Source organism: Haliotis cracherodii, unplaced genomic scaffold (assembly GCF_022045235.1).
Source record: "Haliotis cracherodii isolate W230 unplaced genomic scaffold, xgHalCrac1.p SCAF_23, whole genome shotgun sequence".
In the NCBI taxonomy this organism is placed as follows: domain Eukaryota; kingdom Metazoa; phylum Mollusca; class Gastropoda; order Lepetellida; family Haliotidae; genus Haliotis; species Haliotis cracherodii.
Genome location: NW_027266279.1, coordinates 4,470,905 through 4,492,859, shown reverse-complemented (window position 1 = coordinate 4,492,859; position 21,955 = coordinate 4,470,905). Strand labels below are relative to the sequence as shown.

Below are 21,955 nucleotides of genomic sequence, written 5' to 3'. Positions count from 1 at the left end.
AGACGGAGTTATCTACCTTGAGGTACTGGACAAGCACCTGCTGCTTGCACACCTCGCTGGCAGCATCTCCCTCTCCTGCATCAGGTGCAGCAGACACGTGGGCCAGCTTCTTGTTGCCTGAAACAGTCAAATGTAGATATTCTCAGGTTTTCTTGTCATACAGTGGGAAAATTATCGAAAGAAATATCATGATAAATTATGTCAACTTAACATGTTATCACACAGCATTACTTTTGCTCAAACTAAAATCAATGAGTCACAGTTTAAGTGAGTGAGTATGGTTTTACGTGCATTCAGCAATATTGCAGCAATATCAGGCGGGGAACACCAGAAATGGGCTTCACACATTGTACCCATGTCGGGAATCGAACCTGGGTCCTCGGCGTAACAAGCGAATGTTTTAACCACTAGGCTACCCGACCGCCCTGCCAGCTTAAGGGAAATGTCTTATATTATGTTAATGCTTCACAATATCTTTTTCTGAGTGTTTTCAATTAATCCCAAGGAAATGGATGTTATTTTTATTGTTTCTCCATTTGCCAAGCAGTGGCAATGTGTGATGAGTGCCCCATCAATCTACAACTTTCAACATGGGGTCATGACAAGGACCCACTGACCTCCATCTTAAATTTCAAACACTGAATCAATAAGAAAAAAAACAAAACAAACAACAAACATTCTGCCCTCTGTCTAGCAGTGGTATATCTCTCACCGAGGAAGATCTCCTTCAGCTGTGTGACTGTCTCCGACACAGGATCTGCCTCCGGCTTGTCGGCACTGAAACACAGCAATACAATTCAACATCAACAACACCACAGAAATAGAGTATTTATTCAATTATGTAACTTTAGAAACAGTGTACAGACATAGTGTTTGAGTGAACCATCCCATGTATTATAGAGTGCCATATGATTTTCAGCCATGTATTTCTACATAATCACCCACACATTAAAATAAAAAACTAAACAGTCAATAGATTTTGGAGCAAGCACTCTTTGAACCGATGAATGAAGATTAAAAGTAGTTCCTGCATGAGGACCTCATTTGCATATTTATCCAATCATGATACCAAGTTTAGCACATGTATAACATTGTCCATCATACGAAAAATTGATTTACCAGTACTCATCTTTTATGATCTCTCAGAATATGTTTTCCTTTGCGACTACTCGCAACTGTATTCCATGACATATATCTTTCTTCACCGAGATGTCTCCCTTACCTGTGACCCTCTTTCTGTCCATTGTTCTCTTCTTTCTGTTCATTCTCTTCGCTCTGACTTGTCTGTCCATCCTCGTCATTCTGTGTGGTGTGCCCCCCCTCCTGTCTGTCTCCCCTCGGTGCCAGGTCTGGCCACTGCTGCTGTGTGGCAGACAGAACCTTCACAGCAGACAGGTATCGACCCTCCAGGAGCAGGTGGTAGATCCTGGTCAACTGACTGAACACAGGGATGTTGTGAGTGGAAAATGGTACATGATTCAGTCTAATTTCTTGTGGGTGTGTATCTTGGGGGAAGGTGGGGATTGGGAATGGGTAGGGGTGTATCTTGGGGAAGGTGGGGCTTGGGATTGGGGTGGGTGTGTATCTTGGGGAAGGTGGGGCTTGGGATTGGGGTGGGTGTGTATCTTGGGGAAGGTGGGGCTTGGGATTGGGGTGTGTGCATCTTGGGGAAGGTGGGGCTTGGGATTGGGGTGGGTGTGTATCTTGGGGAAGGTGGGGCTTGGGATTGGGGTGGGTGTGTATCTTTAGGAAGGTGGGCTTGGGGATTGGGTGGGTATGTATCTTGGGGAAGGGTGGGGTTGGGAAGGGCATGGTTATTTTCGTGCTAACTGGATTAGAAAACATATGCATTGTTTGACTGGCATTACTTTGAAGTTGACGGATGACAAAGTGGAGATAAGTCCATAGTGCCATGCAACCACAACCAGTACATCCTTTCACCTTTCACAGCCTCAGCACAAGAGTATAGTACTATCATAGCGGGGATATAAAGTCCATAGTGCCATGCAACCACGACCGGTACATCCTTTCACCTTTCCAGGCATATCTCTATTACGGTAAACCGGTGTCTGCCACCAAACATCTTCACCCAGTACAAACCATGTTTCATATCAATCCCCACCACCTCAAGTACATACCAGCTCCTGCACAAGACACATGACACTTTATGATTTATATACTTGCATAACCTTGTATTTCCCTCACCTGGCGATAGTGATGTCCTCCTGACTAATGTCCTCCTGGCTGTCCTCGTCCTGCGTGTCCTCTTGGCTGTTGTCCTCATCCAGGGCGGCAAGCAGCTTCTGCTCAACGGCCAGCCATTCCCTTTCAAAGCCGTGCAGCACATCGTCTGTAACAACACACACAACAATTTAGTCTGGAATCTCAACTGACTACCTGAGGAAAGCTAACTGCCAAGGGCATTTAGTCTAGAATCTCCACTAACTACCTGGTAAAGCTAACTGCCAAGGGCATTCAGTCTAGAATCTCCACTAACTACCTGGTAAATCTAACTGCCAAGGGTATTTAGTCTAGGATCTCCACTAACTACTTGGTAAAGCTAACTGCCAAGGGCATTTAGTCTAGAATCTCCACTAACTACCTGGTAAAGCTAACTGCCAAGGGTATTTAGTCTAGAATCTCCACTAACTACTTGGTAAAGCTAACTGCCAAGGGTATTTAGTCTAGAATCTCCACTAACTACCTGGTAAAGCTAACTGACAAGGGCATTTAGTCTAGAATCTCCACTAACTACCTGGTAAAGCTAACTGCCAAGGGCATTTAGTCTAGAATCTCCACTAACTACCTGGTAAAGCTAACAGCCAAGGGTATTTAGTCTAGAATCTCCACTAACTACCTGGTAAAGCTAACTGCCAAGGGCATTTAGTCTGGAATCTCAACTGACTACCTGGTAAAGCTAACTGCCAAGGGTATTTAGTCTAGAATCTCCACTAACTACCTGGTAAAGCTAACTGCCAAGGGTACTTAGTCTAGAATCTCCACTAACTACCTGGTAAAGCTAACTGCCAAGGGCATTTAGTCTAGAATCTCCACTAACTACCTGGTAAAGCTAACAGCCAAGGGTATTTAGTCTAGAATCTCCACTAACTACCTGGTAAAGCTAACTGCCAAGGGCATTTAGTCTGGAATCCCAACTGACTACCTGGTAAAGCTAACTGCCAAGGGTATTTAGTCTAGAATCTCCACTAACTACCTGGTAAAGCTAACTGCCAAGGGTACTTAGTCTAGAATCTCCACTAACTACCTGGTAAAGCTAACTGCCAAGGGCATTTAGTCTAGAATCTCAACTGACTACCTGAGGAAAGCTAACTGCCAAGGGCATTCCCAACCAACTACCTGGTAAAGCTAACTGTCAAGGGCATTTAGTCTGGAATCCCAACCAACTACCTGGTAAAGCTAACTACCAAGGGTATTTAGTCTAGAATCTCCACTAACTACCTGGTAAAGCTAACTGCCAAGGGTATTTAGTCTAGAATCTCCACTAACTACTTGGTAAAGCTAACTGCCAAGGGCATTTAGTCTAGAATCTCCACTAACTACCTGGTAAAGCTAACTGCCAAGGGTATTTAGTCTAGAATCTCCACTAACTACCTGGTAAATCTAACTGCCAAGGGTATTTAGTCTAGGATCTCCACTAACTACCTGGTAAAGCTAACTGCCAAGGGTACTTAGTCTAGAATCTCCACTAACTACTTGGTAAAGCTAACTGCCAAGGGCATTTAGTTTAGAATCTCCACTAACTACCTGGTAAAGCTAACTGACAAGGGTATTTAGTCTAGAATCTCCACTAACTACCTGGTAAAGCTAACTGCCAAGGGTATTTAGTCTAGAATCTCCACTAACTACTTGGTAAAGCTAACTGCCAAGGGTATTTAGTCTAGAATCTCCACTAACTACCTGGTAAAGCTAACTGCCAAGGGCATTTAGTCTGGAATCCCAACTGACTACCTGGTAAAGCTAACTGCCAAGGGCATTTAGTCTAGAATCTCCACTAACTACCTGGTAAAGCTAACTGCCAAGGGTATTTAGTCTAGAATCTCCACTAACTACCTGGTAAAGCTAACTGCCAAGGGCATTTAGTCTAGAATCTCCACTAACTACCTGGTAAATCCTTGCTGTGAGGAAGGGGGATACGTACCAGGGATGGGTGGCGGCTGCTGCTCTGCAGGCTTCATCTCCGCCAACTTCTCCACCTCCTTCTGATGGTTCAACTCCAACTTCTCTATAGGCAGCTGCAACATCAGTGCGAGTTGTTAGGGAATCATGTGGTCCACACAAACATCGCATGCACTGTTTGTGTTTTGAATGAATTTAAGCAAAATTGGGGCAATAATACGAGAGGACAACATGGATGAGTTTCACACACTGTACCCAAGAAAACTCTTTTGAAAACCTGGTTATTTGGCATAAGAAGTGAACCAACTCAGGATTATGGTCACCTTTTCATTTTGAGTACACTGGTCTTGGATTTCTTGTTTTAAGGGGAAATTCAAATCGGTGCCTGATCATGTTTCAACACATGTGGTGTTAAAATACATCTGAATTAAGGTAAACGATAAAAAGTTCCAATTTTGAACAAAAAAATCACTTTTACCAATTTGCCTGCCAATTCTTAATAGATCCCTGATCTGTTTGTAGTCTTTATCTACCATATATATCTAAACATCCCTTGCTTCCATTACTGAAATTAAACTCTCCTGATACAGTACCAGTATTCCCAACACACCAGTCTGTACTCACCTTGGCAGCAAAGGGGTTACATTTGAGTAAGGCTGTCATCAACTGGATGGCGTACTTGCGAACCTGGCTGGACTTGTCTTGGAGGCGACCGATCACCTTGGCAACCAGGTGCTCTTGGCGTGGCAGTGGTAAACACTAGGCATCAAGGTAAAGAAGAAAAGTTACTTCTTAATGACAACCAGTGTATCTGACAATAAAATGTCTTTAGTTTTAGCAGTGAGTGAGAGCGACTTTAAGCCCAACGTTCCTTATCTCCCCTGTAGGAAAGTGAACCAGGTTATTCATGGACAAATTTTTTAACCACTTGACAAATCCCAAAGCCTCTCCATAAAACTCAAATTCAGTTCACTTGAGAAGCAAACAGCATGATGCATAGCTAATAATGTCAAGTATAATAGATGGAACTCTCACCTTTTCATTGACAATTGTCAACCAGATCTGTAGAACTTTACTTCTGACGAATGCATGAACATCATGAATATGTTCCTGAATAAAAAGATAAAAAGGCAGATGTTATTTAGTGAGCCGGTCATAGTTTAATGTTACTTTGAATAGTATTTGCATCATTTCATGACAGATCAGCTTGAAGCATAATGTTTTTAGACATTGATAGTCAGTCTCTCTCCAGAAGAACTCTCACAGTTGTGAGACACAGATGACGTCACTCTGCTGTGCTAAGACCGTCAAATGTGATGGTGCCCACACAATGGGAGACATCACATGCTTCTGTGAAAACTGAACTTGCCTTGTTAGCAGAATGTGGAAAAATAACACCAGAACCAAAGTTTATATTTAATTAAGGTGGTGTCCATTTTGCCAAGTCAAAAGGCATGCTTTTCAAATTTTGGATGGAGGACAAGATACGTATCAACAAAAATATTCATGTGAGAGAGTCCAGGAGATTTCTGTGCATTGAATACCATTTCCTCTCGTTTTTCAACCCAACAGACAGCAGAACACAGCTGTTAACTGGATCATATATCATGGTCCTCTGATCCCCATCTTCGTCAGGTTTAATGATAATAAGCCTGGGGACAATTTCAGTTTCTGTTCAGTTCTTACCTCTAGTTTATCAAAGAATCCGTCTCTGGCATTCTTCATGTTATCGTCCAGGCCATCCTTAGACAACACACGCTGCAGGATCTCACCAAGCACACCCAACACACCATTCCGCATTGAGTATGACTGCAAGTTACATAAAACAAATACCTCATGGACAATTTTGGATGATATAAGTACATGATTCCTCCATTATTGTCCCCAACCACATCAAGTGGAGTGGAGTGGAGTGGAGTGGAGTGGAGTGGAGTGGAGTGGAGTGGAGTGGAGTGGAGTGGAGTGGTGTGGAGTTGGAGCAGTTTACCATTTTGGGGAGACCTATTTGCACATGAATGTAAGATATATATGCAAATATTGCTTGAAATATTTAAGTTTCTTTGTTTGTTGTTTAACATGGCATGCAGCAATATTCCAGCTATATGACAATGGCATGTAAATCATCAAGTCTGGACAAGACAATCAAGTGATGAATATTGTGGGCAACGAACCAGGCTCTCGAGGTACAATCCACCAAGTCACCAAGTTTTACCATCCGGTCCATTAAGTCACCTCTTACAACCAGTATAGGTTGCTGAGGAGCAATTCTATCCCCGCATTAAGAACCAACACATTAAGCATGTGCTGCATCTGCCCTTACATCTCCATCCAGGTGACACAGCAAGACACTAATGTTGGGCAGCATCACTGCCGGCACCCGCTCCGCCAGCTCCACCAGGAACAGTGAGTATGCCCTCGTCCCAGACGTATCACGACTCAGGTCCTGGGAATCAATGCGGCCAATTTCTCTGAAATAACACAAAATAAAATTTTAAGTGATTTCATATTAATGACTGAAGAAATAAAACAAAATCTACACACTGAATAATTGTAAATTTTACAATAAATTGTATATTTCTATATTTATCCTTTCTCACACTATGCATTTTCATTCTTCTTTCGAACCTAATTGGAAACAAAGGTTTTCAGCTTCTAAAAAACAGTTCACCCGAACACACCTAGTTCACAATCGTCATCGCCCAAAAATCTGGGTCACTCACACTTTCATGCCGGTCGACCTACACGCGCTAAACACATGATCTCCACAGCCAACTCATTCTCTCTTTTGGAGCTTCATAGGCCAGAGGAATTGTGATGCGGGGAATGGACAGGTGGGCATATGGCGTAATTTACAAATTCTGAAAATTATCCTATCTCACACTATGCATTTATCCCACAGTTAGAAGGTGGGGTGCAAAACCCAAGCCTATAAAGGCAACAACAGTAGGATATACACAAGGAAGCTGGAGCTAAGAAGTGATACAGAACCATATGAAGTTACAGTGTCTCGTGTCATAAGACAAAGCTCTTGGAAAGGGAAGAAAAACTCCCAAAAGAGTGTTGTGACCCTGATATGTGAACAGAGGAAACACATGAAGTTGGGCACAATATGTCGAACATGTTCATGTGTAAAGAAGCATAATTGTAAAGCCAGACGACAGTCAGCTTGGTAGTGTTCACCTAGGCGAGGTCACCCGCTACTGTCCATATTACAATGTACGACTTCTAACCATTTTGGAAATGGATTCCAACCAATGAAATCTACAAGACTGGTGTATCATGGACGACAGGACAAGTTAGCTTGGCATCTCTTTTAACTCGCCGTCAAAACCCTAAATCACGCCCCAGGGATTGAATTGATAGGTTAAGACAAGAAGAGGAATGATGGACTATATCGTCAAAAGGATCGTCGAGCCAATTGCCAACAACACACGCCCAAAGCTGAGGTGTGGGGAATAGAGAATTGGGACAGTGACTTCCGAAGTCTCTACAGATGAGTGAATGCTTCCTCCAAACAGATATTCAGTCTGGGAAAACCTGAATAATAATACTAAACTCAAAGAATCATGTCAAGGTTTATTATATCTTGAGAGAGACATTGTACATAGAACTAGACCTAGGGTACACGTCTTACCCTATCTGCGCAAATGTGTCCGGGAGACTTGTGCAAGAACCAATAGCCCTAATTATTGCATACCTTGGACATCAGTCACAGAGTCACAGATCCGAAGTACACATACGGGACACAAACATACGTTTTCATGCGTTTTCATGATCCTCAGGAAACCAAGATAGACGTCAAAGGCAGGATAGTAAATAACCGATCAAGTTGTCCGGGAAGTTGATTTTTAGCGATGCCCAAGATCACCGATCCCAATCTTAAGATTGTCGATTCTGAGACGATCATCAACTTGAGGTCTGTGATTGAACTGTGGAGGAAAGTTTATCCGGCGAATGCTGAGATCTTATCCGTGGATCGTTGATCCTCATGAGAGCATTCCCGAGAACGAGACATATGCACAAGTCTTGATTGAGAAAAGAGTCCAACAAGTCTGAGCAGCGATCCCATTACAACAGCTCTCCAGGAGAACGATGATTAGGGGATCTGGAATGTCGAGGAGTAGACGGGGAGCGACAAGCTGCCAATGTAGACAAAACTGTGGGAGGTGCGACTGAAGAGGGTCCAATCAAGGGTTCAGGCGAAACCATGGTCATAGGGATGCCTTCTGGCAGCAAAAGTTTGACATTATCATCAACAGAAGACGAGGGCGACGAAGAAAAGATAGGGTTTACAGAAGGCTTTGTGAAGCAAGAGGATTCGCGGCCGACTGTGAAGAAAATACACGGTCGGTTGGATCCAAAACAGAACTTTCCATACATCCGAACCTGTAGGTTGACTCTTCGTAATGGGCCGAGTGGTCAAGACGGAAACGTCTTCTGTCAGAGAGCTATCCATCAGATAATATGGGAAGCAAAGGGTTAAAAGATTCCCCAATTGTCAAAGATGTAGATAGAATTAGTAACAAAAGATTAAATACAAGATGTTGTTGTTGATGATTGTTGCAAACCAATCCATACCTTTTTCTCATTGGCTTCACCTGCTCCAAGTTTTTTTAACTGTGGTATCAAAAATAAAAGGAATTTGTCTTTACAGTTGCCATGCACTGACTATTTCAGCATTTCATTTCGAACCAAATGTCTTTGTACAGATGATAGTGGCATCTGCAACTCTTGCAGATAGTGTGTGAGTTAAATATGGCAGAAAAGAATATGGTGTATATAAAAGTTCCGCATTCAAACCAATGTGGGTGAGAGAGGTGAGAAATGTTTACCTCATAATCTCGGATACAACACTCTTGGCCCCGTAATGGTTGACAAACAGCTCCACCGTGAGAGACATCGGCGACACCAGGTGTTCGAAATGCTGGAGCAACTGGATCACCTTCAGGCTGGCTCCTACAACACAGCAGCAGTCCTGGTTCACATGCAGGCAATATTACAGGGTCACTTATCTGGATTACTTGCCACTATTAGGGACATACTGAGTCTCCTTCACGGCAATACTGGGTCTCGTTTAGGGGCATACTGAGTCTCCTTTAGGGCAATACTGAGTCTCCTTTAGGGCAATACTGAGTCTCCTTCAGGGCAATACTGAGTCTCCTTTAGGGAAATACGGAGTCTCCTTAAGGGAAATACGGAGTCTCCTATAGGGAAATACTGAGTCTCCTTTAGGGCAATACTGAGTCTCCTTCAGGGCAATACTGAGTCTCCTTTAGGGAAATACTGAGTCTCCTTTAGGGAAATACTGAGTCTCCTTCCGGGCAATTCTGAGTCTCCTTTAGGGCAATACTGAGTCTCCTTCAGGGCAAAACTGGGTCTCGTGTAGGGCAATACCGAGTCTCCTTTGGGGCAATACTGGGTCTCCTTCAGGGCAATACTAGGTCTTGTTTAGGGCAATACTGGGTCTCCTTTAGGGCAATACTGGGTCTCCTTCAGGGCAATACTGGGTCTCGTTTGGGGCATACTGAGTCTCCTTCAGGGCAACACTGAGTCTCCTTCAGGGCAAAACTGAGTCTCCTTAAGGGAAATACTGAGTCTTCTTCAGGGCAATACTGGGTCTCATTAAGGGCAATACTGAGTCTCCTTTAGGGCAATACTGGGTCTCGTGTAGGGCAATACTGGGTCTCACTTAGGGCAATACTGATTCTCCTTCAGGGCAATACTGGGTCTTGTTTAGGGCAATACTGGGTCTCCTTCAGGGCAAAACTTGGTCTTGTTTAGGGCAAAACTGGGTCTCGCTTAGGTCAATACTGAGTCTCCTTCAAGGCAATACTGAGTCTCGTTAAGGTGCATACAGAGTCTCCTTTAGGGCAATACTGAGTCTCCTTTAGGGAAATACTGAATCTCCTTCAGGGCAATACTGGGTCTCGCTTAGGTCAATACTAAGTCTCCTTTAGGGCAATACTGGGTCTCTTTTAGGGGCATACTGAGTCTCCTTCAGGGCAATACTGAGTCTCCTTCAGGGCAATACTGGGTCACCTTCAGGGCAATACTGAGTCTCTTTTAGGGTAATACTGGGTATCCTTCAGGGCAATACTGAGTCTCCTTCAGGGAAATACTGAGTTTCCTTTAGGGCAATGCCGGGTCACCTTTAGGGCAATGCCGGGTCACCTTTAGGGCAATACTGGGTCACTTTTAGGGCAAATACTGGGTCACTTTTAGGGCACTGCCGGGTCACCTTTAGGGCACTGCCGGGTCACCTTTAGGGCAATACTGGGTCACTTTTAGGGCAAATACTGGGTCACTTTTAGGGCAATACTGGGTCACTTTTAGGGCAATACAAGCTTACTTGGAATACAGGTTCACCAAGAGGGGCTTTGCACACACTACACTCCTCCATCACCTGTTAGTAAATACATACTGTCATTTGTGGTGTAGCTGCTCATATTATGGAAGAATGAAGAGATTCCAATGAGAGGGAAACAAGCGAATGTTCTGCATGCACAAGTACACACAGGCACACATTATATAGCATCACATGTCACATATCACCAGCCCTGGGATGCCATGTTCTTGCCTTGGACCCCCAAAATTGAGTACTGAGAGTCTACAGGGCTCAAAAATAGACAGTCCCAGGTTTTGATGTACTGACGATGATCCACAACAGTCAACATACATACCAAGGCCATGGTTGTACCTCTTCACCAGGCAGCCAAGAATGTGAGAAATTGTCTCCCTTGTGTCCTTCGCCTTGGATATTCCAGGATTCTCCAGCAATTTGTAGCAGGTATTACTCACTAGGCTGTGGAGAGAAGAGAAAATGTTGAATGTCTTCTTAACTCTCTACAATGTCATAAAACTCTCTCCATAGAAGGTCATGTCAGGTGAACCCTGAGGGCACTTTGACCACCCTGGATGCAATGGTTCTTGAGCCAATCAGAAGACGTCATTTCTTTACCACCTTGTACATATTGAACAGTTGAATCGGTGGTGAAGTGACATCGTCTTCAAGATTATTATACTTTTATAGCCTGTGCATGCACATTTGTGTGGCTGCCTGTACATATCAGTCTGGATTAATGCCGCTTTTCTAGTGCTTGCCCACTCAGATACCATGCTGTAGTTTAACATGAATACCCCACTCAGACACAAAATACTGACTCTGAGCAGTGTGCCAGGCATGGTAAAAACAAATACCATCTTTCAAGGCCTTTTGGTATGAGACAACCAGGGATATGACCCCCGACCTTCCCCTCTCTGGGCAGACGCTCTACCACTAGACCACAGAGGTGTGAACAGCTCAATAGGATGTTTTGTCCTGAGTAAAGGAAAACTGCCACAGAAGACAAACATACCCGGGACAGTACACCCTTTGGGATGTAGACAGCATGGTGCTCATAGACAACAGGATGTATATTGATAAAGCATCCACAAAATAACAGTGGGTTTTTATGTTGTTGCATTTGGCATTTGCAAGAGGCAGAAAATCAAATATATGTTTGTCTTAATGCTTCACTCACCTATACCACAACGCTGATTAGAAAGTTCACCTGACGCTTCCTCCAAAAGAGGTCCACTATAATTGTGACAACATTCACCAATGGTTCAAAATAAATTCCAGATGTCATCCCATATTTATGTGTTTGTTGTTTATACTATAGCCACACTCGGTAATATTCCAACTATAACGGTCTGTAAATAATCTAGTCTGGACAAGACAATCCAGTGATTGACATCATGAGCATCTTTTTTTACACAATTGGGATACCATGACATGCATCAACCTAGTCTGACTACCCGATACCACTAGTCGCCTCTTACGACAAGTATGGGTTGCAAAAGATAGATTCTAACCCGGCTCTTCACATGTCATCTTACAACAGTGAACACAGCTTGTTTGTACAGATATTTTTAATGAGGGATGTGTCTTTTGGCTAGTTTTGTCCTAATGTTTTGTCATCACCTAACATTACAGAATGTTAAAGCGGGATACAACATGATTATTGTTGTACTGCTTGACATTGATTCATAACACAAGATGGCTGACCTGACAAACTCCTCCTCAGGGATGGGTGGGTCCCAGAGCTTGGGGAGGTTGAGCTGTATTATCTGCAGCAGGGCATGCACCCCCATCTCTCGCTCCCGCTCCCAGTCAATACCTGCATCCACACGCTTCTTCTGGGATTTTCGACCCTGGGGAGAAAATTAACCCATTCTTTGAACACGATTAATGTGGATAGAAGACATCACATTGTTATACCTCTTTGAAGAATCTTAGAATTTCATTGGTTAATCCACATCATGTAATGAAACAATGTATTTCAATGATGTCTCAATACAAAACTGACACAAAATGGTTTGATCAGATCATGTGACTGACAACTCAAACACTGACTCATCACATGATCACTGTTGACCTGTCACATGATCAATATTCACTTTGTCTGACTGGTATGGTGGTGAAATGGGGTTTAACGTCACGTCCAAGATTATTGCACTTATATAGTGTGCATGCGAGTCCTTGTTTTAGCCCCTTAATGCCGACAAGTACCATCTTTTAACATCTTTTGGCAGGGCACAACCGGGGATCTAACCCCAGACCTTCCGCTCTCCAGGTAGACACTCTACCACTAGACCATGGAGACGATCTTGTTTGATAGAAACAACATGGCATCTGTGAGTGGCAATACAGTTTTTCTTTCAAAAAGGTGAAAAATAAGCACTGAACTTAAGTGTAACAAAAAAATTGTATACTCTTGGCAAGGTCATTATGCCAAAACACCACCAAAGGGGTCAGGTCAGCATTTTGTTAATGAATTTTGGGATAAAATACATCTGATTACTCTTGACAAGGTCATTATTCCTCAGGGGTCAGGCCTTGAGTAATTATTTGTATAGTGCTGTAACCATAGTAACACCAGCAGCACCAGAAACTAACAGTTTTTGTCCACTTGTCCTTATAGTGACCACATATAGCAAAACCCTGAAAAATGGCAAAGTTCTACTAGTCCTTATGATACCTTAACTACTAGGCCGTTTGGCAAGGACTAATGGACCAGTGCCAATTTCTATCACTGACTGGTATCACAACAATTCCCAAACTGTTTACCTTCGAGATGCTGACCTGTACAGCATTAGCTTTGTGGAAGTCCGTCTCAAACATCTCGATGAACTGACACAGGAGGTATACGGTCATCTTGACCAGGTTCAGGTTGTGTGCGCGGGTGTCTGGGTCAATACCAGTCTCCTCCACCACACTGGACACTTGACTGGCTACGCCCCGGGCAGCTTCAAAATAGCATGTTTTTTGTAAATGTCTCCATTAACACTATCTGTTTCAAGAAATGTGACCCAGGTATATGAACACATGATGAAACTGGGTACTGATTTTTTCAACCAGACAGGCATGATGACATATTAATAAGTGTCACTATGTCCCAATACGTGTCTTTGGTATCAGTGAAGGCGGGGGTTTCAGTGTGATGTTTTGGTACAGGTTCAAATACCTTTACGAAAACAAGTGAACATATGAAATGCTTAGGCATCAATTATTCAATGAAACCCACACATCTGAAAACTAGACTGATCTAATTCTAACCAGATCAAATAGCTCATCACCATCCTAGACCTCTGACACAACACAAGATCCCCCATTTCTGAATAACATGGGACCATTGCACTTCATTTTCGTTGGGAATGATTGGTCATTTAAAAATTAAAAATACTACTCAAAACAAGTTAAAGAACATGCACAATTGGCATGATTGGAAGGCTGTGTGTTGCAACACCCACCAGCGATGACAGATTAGCAGCAGTCACGTGAAAGATCTGGTGTCCTGTCACTTCGTATGAGTAGTATTTATATCAATATGAATCTCTGGATCATAACAAGTGTTGGACACTTAGCTTGAAAGTCAGGGATCCTTGTCAAAACCATTTTGTTAAATTCACAGATTCAGGTTCAGATTCAAATACTGTAGCACAGATCCCAAGGACACTCCTTATTCCTCTACCACTGTACAACTGTGGACAAAACATACACACCTTTCAATAAGCAATCCCATGTCTCCTCTTTCACTGCAGCATCAAGATCCCTCTGTAGACTGGGAAACATAGCAGCTGATAAGTATACAATCTCATTCAAATCAGATCTTAAAGTACTCATGGAAATGAAAAAAAACTGTTTTGCTGGATTTAATAATCGACACAAAGCATTACGTAGATGTAAATACGAAATAAGAAAACAACTGGAAAAGAACTATTCTGGATTTGCTAGTTTTATCTCTGCTCAATACAAAATGTACTTTACAGGAGGTAATTTGTAGGCACTTTCAACATTCAAAAATAAAACTAAGTCCAAATTGACATGGCAGAAACAGGCTATGGGCATTATGCAAATTAGCCTGGAAAAAAGTTATCAAAACAACAATAAAAATAACAGCTATGTGTATGTACATAATAATAATGACATGTTGTTGTTTGAGAAGGGAATATGTTACTTTTGATATTCCCACAATGCCACTGACAAATCACATGCACGTGGGTTTCAAGCACCTGTTTTCACCTGTCGTCAAGGTGTCATAGGTCATGGACATTCAGCTTGATCTACTAACACCTGGTTATGCTCAGTTTCACAATAGTCTGTTTTGTTCATATTTTTACACACTTTTACGTGTAAAAAGACATAAAAACCTTTGATACGCTGTATTTGTGCCAAGGCCCAATTAGTACTAATTGAGTTGTTTGAATATTTATATATTTTGTATATAAACTGCATTTATTTAAAATCTGAGAACGAAAAAACAGTTTTTTTTCATTTCCGTGAGTACTTTAGTTCTTGCTACCGCTAAACAAAGATCTGAGGACATCCTATTAGGGGTCACGTCAGAACAACCTTTCATCCAACCAATCAGAGCGTCACTTACCAGATCATGAAAGTGACAGTCGGAATGTGATTTCTAATCATGCAACCTTGAAAACTTTTTATACGGGGTATTCCGAACAATAGTTATGGGGTTAACAACTGAATCCATACAATCTTGACCAACTATTAGCCATTCCAGAATGTTCTTTTGTTCAGGTTTCAAATTTTTAATCGAGAATTTGTCAAAATATGTTTCCAAGCGTAGTCGCCAATTTGAAATTAGTGCCGTAAAGCATGAGTAAGCTGCCTCTGATTGGTTAATGTCAACTTCTCATCAGTCATTCCATTGGTCGATCAAAGTTCACACAAGGTCGGTCTGACATGACCCGTAATGGGATGTCCTCAGATCTTTTTTTAGCGGTAGCGAGAACTAAGATCTGATTTTAATGAGATTGATAAGTATATGAACACACCGGATCTGAGGTGTAACTCATGTTCAAATATTAGTCATAAAGCAAACAGGAAAAGTGCATTTCCTTCCCAAAATTTTGACAAAATGTTATGGGCAAAAATAAGAAATCTACTTGTCCCTTGGCACGAGTTCTGTAGATTTGGTGTTAAAGGGGCACTGATCTAACGCAATTCCCCGGACTGGTTGCTGCCTTTGTTATTGTTTTTTCCCCCGTGAGTACCCGGATGATACGCAACGCAACTGAGCGTGACCAGAGACTGGGCTACCGTCTGCAAGGACAGCTAAATGAACTTGAAGGCTGGAGGCAATATTTGTTTTACGCATTTTTGCATAAACACTGATTGGTTAACTGTGATCTATAAAGATTTCGACAAAAGGCGCATGTTAATTAATTTCTTCGGCCCAAACAAAGAGACAAAGAGAACAGCGGAGCTCATCGGATGTCGTAATTTGGAAATAACCCCAGATGATTATAGTTTAATACTAAAAAAAGTGTCCATGCAGTGAAAGAATTTTCGGGTTTTGGATTGCGTCGATAATACGATTACTACTCCCTTGTTGTTATCCACGTTTTCTCGTCTAACCCTACACTTGTGTATTTGTCGTCATTCCCTTGATGCTCAGTTAATGAATTTATTTCAGGTACAATTAGTGGTAGCACCACTTAGATTACCTGACAAAGGTTCCAATTTGGCATTTATTGTGTCTGGGGTAATTATTCAATCTAAATCCAGATTGGAAGTGAGGTGAAATGTGTGTTATGTAATATGCACGTGGCAGCCAAGCAAGAGATGAATGATCAGTTCATTTACTTTTTTTGTATATCAACGGATCGTTCCTGGTCATCAAAGGATTAACAGAAAATACGTTGATTGATTAATCACTGTTATCTTGCACAGTGGATATGTCAAAAGTGAGTGTTTACATGTCTAGGTTTACTAAAACAAAGGGAATACACTCATATCATGGCGTGAAGTGCCGATGTTAAAACAACATACTTTGTTCAAAGGGATAACTGATAATACGTTGATTGATTGATCATTGTTATCTGTCACTCAATGGAACCGTGGACGTTATGAAAATAGTTGTCACGTGGGCTTTTTCAGCCGACCCTTTAAGACTTGACACCTATGTGAAACACCTGAAACAATCCAAGTGATCAGTTGAGAAACGAACACGGGTTATAATATCCCGAAACGATATATATTTTTAAAAATATTTGATTGTTACAGAGACATGTGACATCGAATAAGTTTCTTTGTACAGCTGCAGACGAGTGGGATATTGTTCCTTTGTTTGGATAATCACGGATACATTCCTCGAACAAGGAAGCTGCTTAAAATTTATACACATAAATTTGGTGGGTTGTAATTATGGTATTTGCATTTTGTTTTCCTTCATTTGAACCGATTCGTTCTTGTTTCTCTATGTTTCTATAGATGTTGTTTTCTCCGGTCTTTTCCTTTGTAAGCGTGTATATATTACCGTCAATTTGTAAAATGTGATTCTCTCAGGCAATTTATAAAATGTGTAAATATTTCAGCCATTTTGACTAAGAAATCTGTCCAGATTGATTAAGACGAACAAAAGGGCCTACAAACATCACAACAGATTATTATGTAGGATTAGAAGCCAAACAACATAGACATGTACTTTTCAACGAAATGTTTTTCAGTCACTTTGTAAAATATTTAGACGTTTAATAAATATGTTACACATTTTGACAGTAAAAAAATATACACACTATAAAAAAGCAATGCTTAGGTGAAATATTTACTTCGTGTTGCAAGTAAAATTAGTGTAAACGAAAATCACAAAATTACCAAGCAAGTGACTTATCAAAACTTCGTCACCATTACCGATGCTACCCCCAAAGATACCTACATTTCCTTATTATCTCGAAAACTGTATTTAATTTTGTTGATCAATGTGACCATACGCCCTTATTACTACCGGTATCCATAAACGTGACTAATGCGCTTACGAAAGGTGCAGCAGAGGTCGCGAACTAGTCTAGATTTCTGCTATACATCCGGGTACTCACTGGGAAAAAACAATAACAAAGGCAACAACCAGTCCCGGGGAATTGCGTTAGATCAGTGCCCCTTTAATGTATGGACTTATATAACTGAGTTTACTGAAAAGAAAGACATTTTACAAGAATCAAGCTTGGAACGACTGGCTAAATTCATCTACATGTTGTACTGATATTAAGTAACAATTCTCAAGCTGAACATGTAAGTAACTGAATACTAACCACAAGATGCTGAAGAGTGAGTCAAAATTATCAATAACGGCAAAACTGTTGGATCGGGTGGCATATTTGAAATCTGAAATTTGGAGAAAAAAAAAAAAGTTTTACAAATTACATATCTGATGAAGGATAATAATACATATCATTGGGTGTGAGAAAGTGAGTTGGGTTTAACGCCACTTTGAACAGTATTCCAGTTATATCTCAGCGTGTCAGTATAATGTGGGAGGAAAGCCTGAAGTGATGCAGGTCTCAGATGTCTACCACTTTGGGTCTGGTGCTGACAAACCTGGAAACATAACTGCGGCGAACAGGGATTCAAAACTAAAATCATAAGATTCTGATGAGTCCAAAGGAGGCAACTCTGCCCAGTGAATTTCGGCACTGTAGACGACAACAATGGTGAATCTGGGATTGGAAGTCACAATCATAGGATTCCTTTAGGGCTGGGATGACTCCAAATTTACTTCCAATTACATTCAACGACAACATTCTTCACATTCAGATCATCAATAAATACCATTTTCTTCCGTGAATAATAGACAGGGTATTTTTAAAAAATACAGCTGTGTTGAGGGGAGTAACCATGATTGATATTTTTATTGTTACAATATTATACAATGTTTCATTTAACTAACCAAGTTTCACTGCTCAGGACCCACCCGATCTAGGAACCCGAGTTACCCGTCCCAGCCCTTGAAACCTTCTACATTGTATGTTTGTGCATGTGAGGACAGCTTTCAATGTTGAAATTGTTCCTGTGACCAGGGATAGAAATCAACACTTGTCAGGTACCCTGTTCGAACAAGCTGACTCAATCAAGTTACTGTTAAAACTATCTTTTAAAACATTTTAACAATAATTCTGCTTAAAATGCTGTAGGTAACTTCTTTTTTTTCTCTTCATGTGATGCCTCCCAAGTGTCATAAGTAACAACAGCGATATATGTATCAGTTTTAATCAGTGAGAAAGTGCAGTGCAGAAAAGTATATGAATGTTTAATGCCTGCATTTGATCAGTTAATATAAATGTATAAACATTGCAAAGATATTTGGGTAGGCAAGCTGAAAAGGGGATACGGGTAAATTATGAACAGCGTTGTAATACTATTGGGTTTTTTTCTCACTTTTTCATGCTTATTCATCTGCAAGTCAACTGAAATTATTTGGGCTATTTTGATTTATTTAACACAAATATGCTGATTTCCTTGGGCGGTTTCACATTTTTCTAAAAGACTTACAGATAATGGAAACTAAAACTATGCTCATCTATCTTGACAATGTGTCTGTCAAGATGTTGTGTTACATTGTCTTTTGCTTCAGGGCAATCCTAAGTGATAGAAAGATGGTCATGCTGACATGAATCTTTGTAGAGATAACACGGAGTTATCACAAACATCAACAGTGGGTCAACTGTAATGAGTGTTGTTGATACAGATCGAGAGGCTGACATTTTTCTCGATACTGGAATTGTTTTCATAATAATCGCACCATAACATTCAAATTGCTCGTTAAAACACATTGACCGCTTGGTGTCCCAGCGTCACATACCTTGAAGAGCTCCTTGAACTAGTCTGTGTGTCAGGATCTCTTCCACGGCGTATTGGTTGACACTTGTTTTGGTCAGCAAGTCGTCTCGAGACACGGGGATTTGGAATTCAAACATCTTGTAATTTGTCGCCTGGAACATCATGTAATGCTCAATCTACTGCCATTGACATCAACAGGTACAAACGAATAAGACTGTGTTGATCATGCATCGTGTGTATGGAAAAAACTTCAAATGTATGGAAAATAACATCTTAGGGCTACTGTCAAGATTGTCTATCAACATGGTCAATCAACAATTATCGCATGAACCTAAATCCTGAAAATGGTTTTCATTACGAGCTTAAATTCAAAATTGCATCGATGCGATTTATAACCCACATGGAGAAGCCAAAGTTCAATATTTACGATAATGTTTCTCGTCTTTGTACCTTCCGGGTTTGAAAAGTGCGCCCGAGAGTGTCAGTGCACGATGTTGGCCAATCAGATGTTCCTAAATCTAGAAATGCGGAGAGTTTTAGATTAATCATCCTGCAAAATAAATAAATATTTAGGTGGAATCTTTTGCTTTGTATACTGTATATGAAAGTATAATTACAAATTAAGTGTAAACAATTGTAAGAAATTTTACCTTTATTTTCCACCAATTTACGAATTCACCGTTGTTTACTGTTGTCCTACCGGATACTCTCGTGTCGAACGCACCGGGAGAATGTGAAAGTTTTATGAATAATGTCTTTAAATTTTTCTCCTGTTTTATCTGTTGTTTTCTTAACATTGTTATCATGTATTGTGTTTGGTTTTAAAACAACGTTGTTTTTATATATTTTGACTGTTTTATGCGTGTTTTTATTGGTCGAGGGTAGAGAATGGACCGGTCTTCTTCCGGTAAGACTTTCAGAGCACCTGGAACGGGCCGCTGAACAGATCAGACTGAGCACAAGATATATCAGCACTGTTCTTCATAAACCTTTATTCAGATACAAAAGTCCAAACATGTTTGACAGTTGGAATCCCTTGCAATGGTTGTGGAAGGGAAAAGATGGCCAAACATCAGGATCGCGACAAGTGACCAGATCAAAGTTTGCCAGGCGAACAAAAAATTCAAAATTTGGACAGAGTAGTAAGCAAAAAGAAAGATCTAACGCACTGAATTCACCAGCCCCAATATCTGTGTCATCTCCTAAATCGCCGAAGAGGGGTCTAAGTGGAAATGTATCAACTGGAGATTTAAATACAAGTGTGTCAGTGTTGAACGCATCTGGTCCATTGCTGTCTACTCCATTGATGCCCATGATTAAAAGAGCTGTAGGAAACACTTCTGGACATAATGACACTTTCAGGTATGTGTTACATTACCATTTAGCTTAATGCTTAAATTTGTCTACATTGGGGAGTAGTGCACTCTACATGCTCTACCGGCCGCACTTTTTCAGTTCCAATTAGCGCTGTGGGGGCTCGAACGCGCTTCGCCAGCTCACCGGCTCTGCGAATTAAAGCGTTAATTAGCCGACGCTCTACCACTGGACCACATGCGCTATCACATGTAATCAGTGCTCGTTTAACGGGTCATTAGAATCCCTTTAGTTTCTCTAAGACCGAGAACGGGTGTTTGATCGTAAAGATGTGTAAGTTTCCCTAAGACAGAGAATGGGTGTTTGATTGTAAAGATGTGTAAGTTTCCCTAAGACCGAAAACGGGTGTTGGATCGTGAAGCGAGAGTGACCAGAGCGTGAGGCACGGTAACGGTATAACAAGACAGCGATGGCACTATAGCGCAGTAATTGAGAGGATGGTAGAGCTCGGGCTGCACCCGGTAAACTGCATTGTTGCCCTACATTGCATTGAACTTGTGGGAATTCTGAGGCAGAATAGACGGGTACACAGCGGTAGAAACTAACAGTTTTAGTCCACCAGTCCTTATAATGATAACATCAAGGCCTTAGTTACCTTTTTTTACATCAAGTCCCTAGTTAACCTTTTTTTGATGGGGAGGAGGGGGGGGGGGGGGGGGGGGGCAAATATTTGTAGTAATATCACTTGTTCCCAAGTTGTATTTTCATGATTCAAATAAAACTTTTCTATAAAAAAATCCAGGGAGGGTGGGGGGGGGGGGGGGCCCGGCTGGGTACGGCACTGAACATAGAGCAAAACCCTTATAAAAGTTTGGCAAGGACTATAGGATTAGTGCCAATTTCTACCGCTGGTACAGCTGCACTGTGGTTTAGTCTTAGTCTTGATGTAACTTTATTCATTATGTTTACTCTTATTTCAAGACGATTGCAGTAGCACAATTGAAAGCAAACCTTTTCTTGTAGATTACAACCTACATTCTTTTTTCGATGATCATGATGATGAGGCAGAATCAGTATCTTCATTTTCCCCTATAGTTTACCATGTTTAAGAGGATTGTGAAGGGTAATAATGAAATGATTGAAAAAGAATATAATGGAGCATTCCTTTGTCTGATTCTGCTCTTATTTGTAATTTCCCTTAGCATTACTGGTAAACTCCTTGAGTTTATTAACGAGTCAACAGCCCTTTTTCAGACTTGTGATTTTTTCTGAGATTATAAGCGTGATTAGTCTTGGGGAAAATAAACAAGTCTTTCCATGGGCCTACCTTTAGAATACAGTTCCACAAACTTTTCAAACATGTCACAGTACCGTACGACATAATTT

The 21,955-nt window shown here is 41.3% G+C and overlaps 2 protein-coding genes across 3 annotated transcripts in view; one reads left to right on the top strand and one right to left on the bottom strand.

Moving 5' to 3' along the window:
• LOC139471593 (condensin complex subunit 1-like) overlaps positions 1–19,734 on the bottom strand; it is a 36,894-nt gene extending 17,160 nt beyond the window's left edge. Inside the window, exons 1-17 of one of the 2 annotated variants that reach the window (XM_071253971.1) lie at positions 19,706–19,734; positions 19,278–19,407; positions 17,731–17,803; positions 14,182–14,240; positions 13,247–13,425; positions 12,185–12,330; positions 10,818–10,939; positions 8,970–9,093; positions 6,458–6,605; positions 5,824–5,946; positions 5,173–5,247; positions 4,762–4,896; positions 4,160–4,253; positions 2,206–2,350; positions 1,223–1,438; positions 713–777; positions 17–117 (exon numbers count right to left, since the gene is read on the bottom strand). In XM_071253971.1, coding sequence (XP_071110072.1) covers positions 17–117; positions 713–777; positions 1,223–1,438; positions 2,206–2,350; positions 4,160–4,253; positions 4,762–4,896; positions 5,173–5,247; positions 5,824–5,946; positions 6,458–6,605; positions 8,970–9,093; positions 10,818–10,939; positions 12,185–12,330; positions 13,247–13,425; positions 14,182–14,240; positions 17,731–17,803; positions 19,278–19,392 — 1,920 coding nt within the window. In that variant the 5' untranslated portion in view covers positions 19,393–19,407; positions 19,706–19,734. Of the gene's footprint in view, positions 1–16; positions 118–712; positions 778–1,222; positions 1,439–2,205; positions 2,351–4,159; positions 4,254–4,761; positions 4,897–5,172; positions 5,248–5,823; positions 5,947–6,457; positions 6,606–8,969; positions 9,094–10,817; positions 10,940–12,184; positions 12,331–13,246; positions 13,426–14,181; positions 14,241–17,730; positions 17,804–19,277; positions 19,408–19,682 lie in introns of both variants that reach the window. The other variant, XM_071253970.1, reaches the window with a different exon arrangement.
• Positions 19,735–19,979: 245 nt separating this feature from the next.
• Positions 19,980–21,955, top strand: part of LOC139471598 (putative nuclear envelope pore membrane protein POM 121B) — a 28,705-nt gene continuing 26,729 nt past the window's right edge. The window contains exon 1 of the mRNA XM_071253977.1: positions 19,980–20,617. Coding sequence (XP_071110078.1) covers positions 20,007–20,617 — 611 coding nt within the window. The 5' untranslated portion in view covers positions 19,980–20,006. The remainder of the gene's footprint in view (positions 20,618–21,955) is intronic.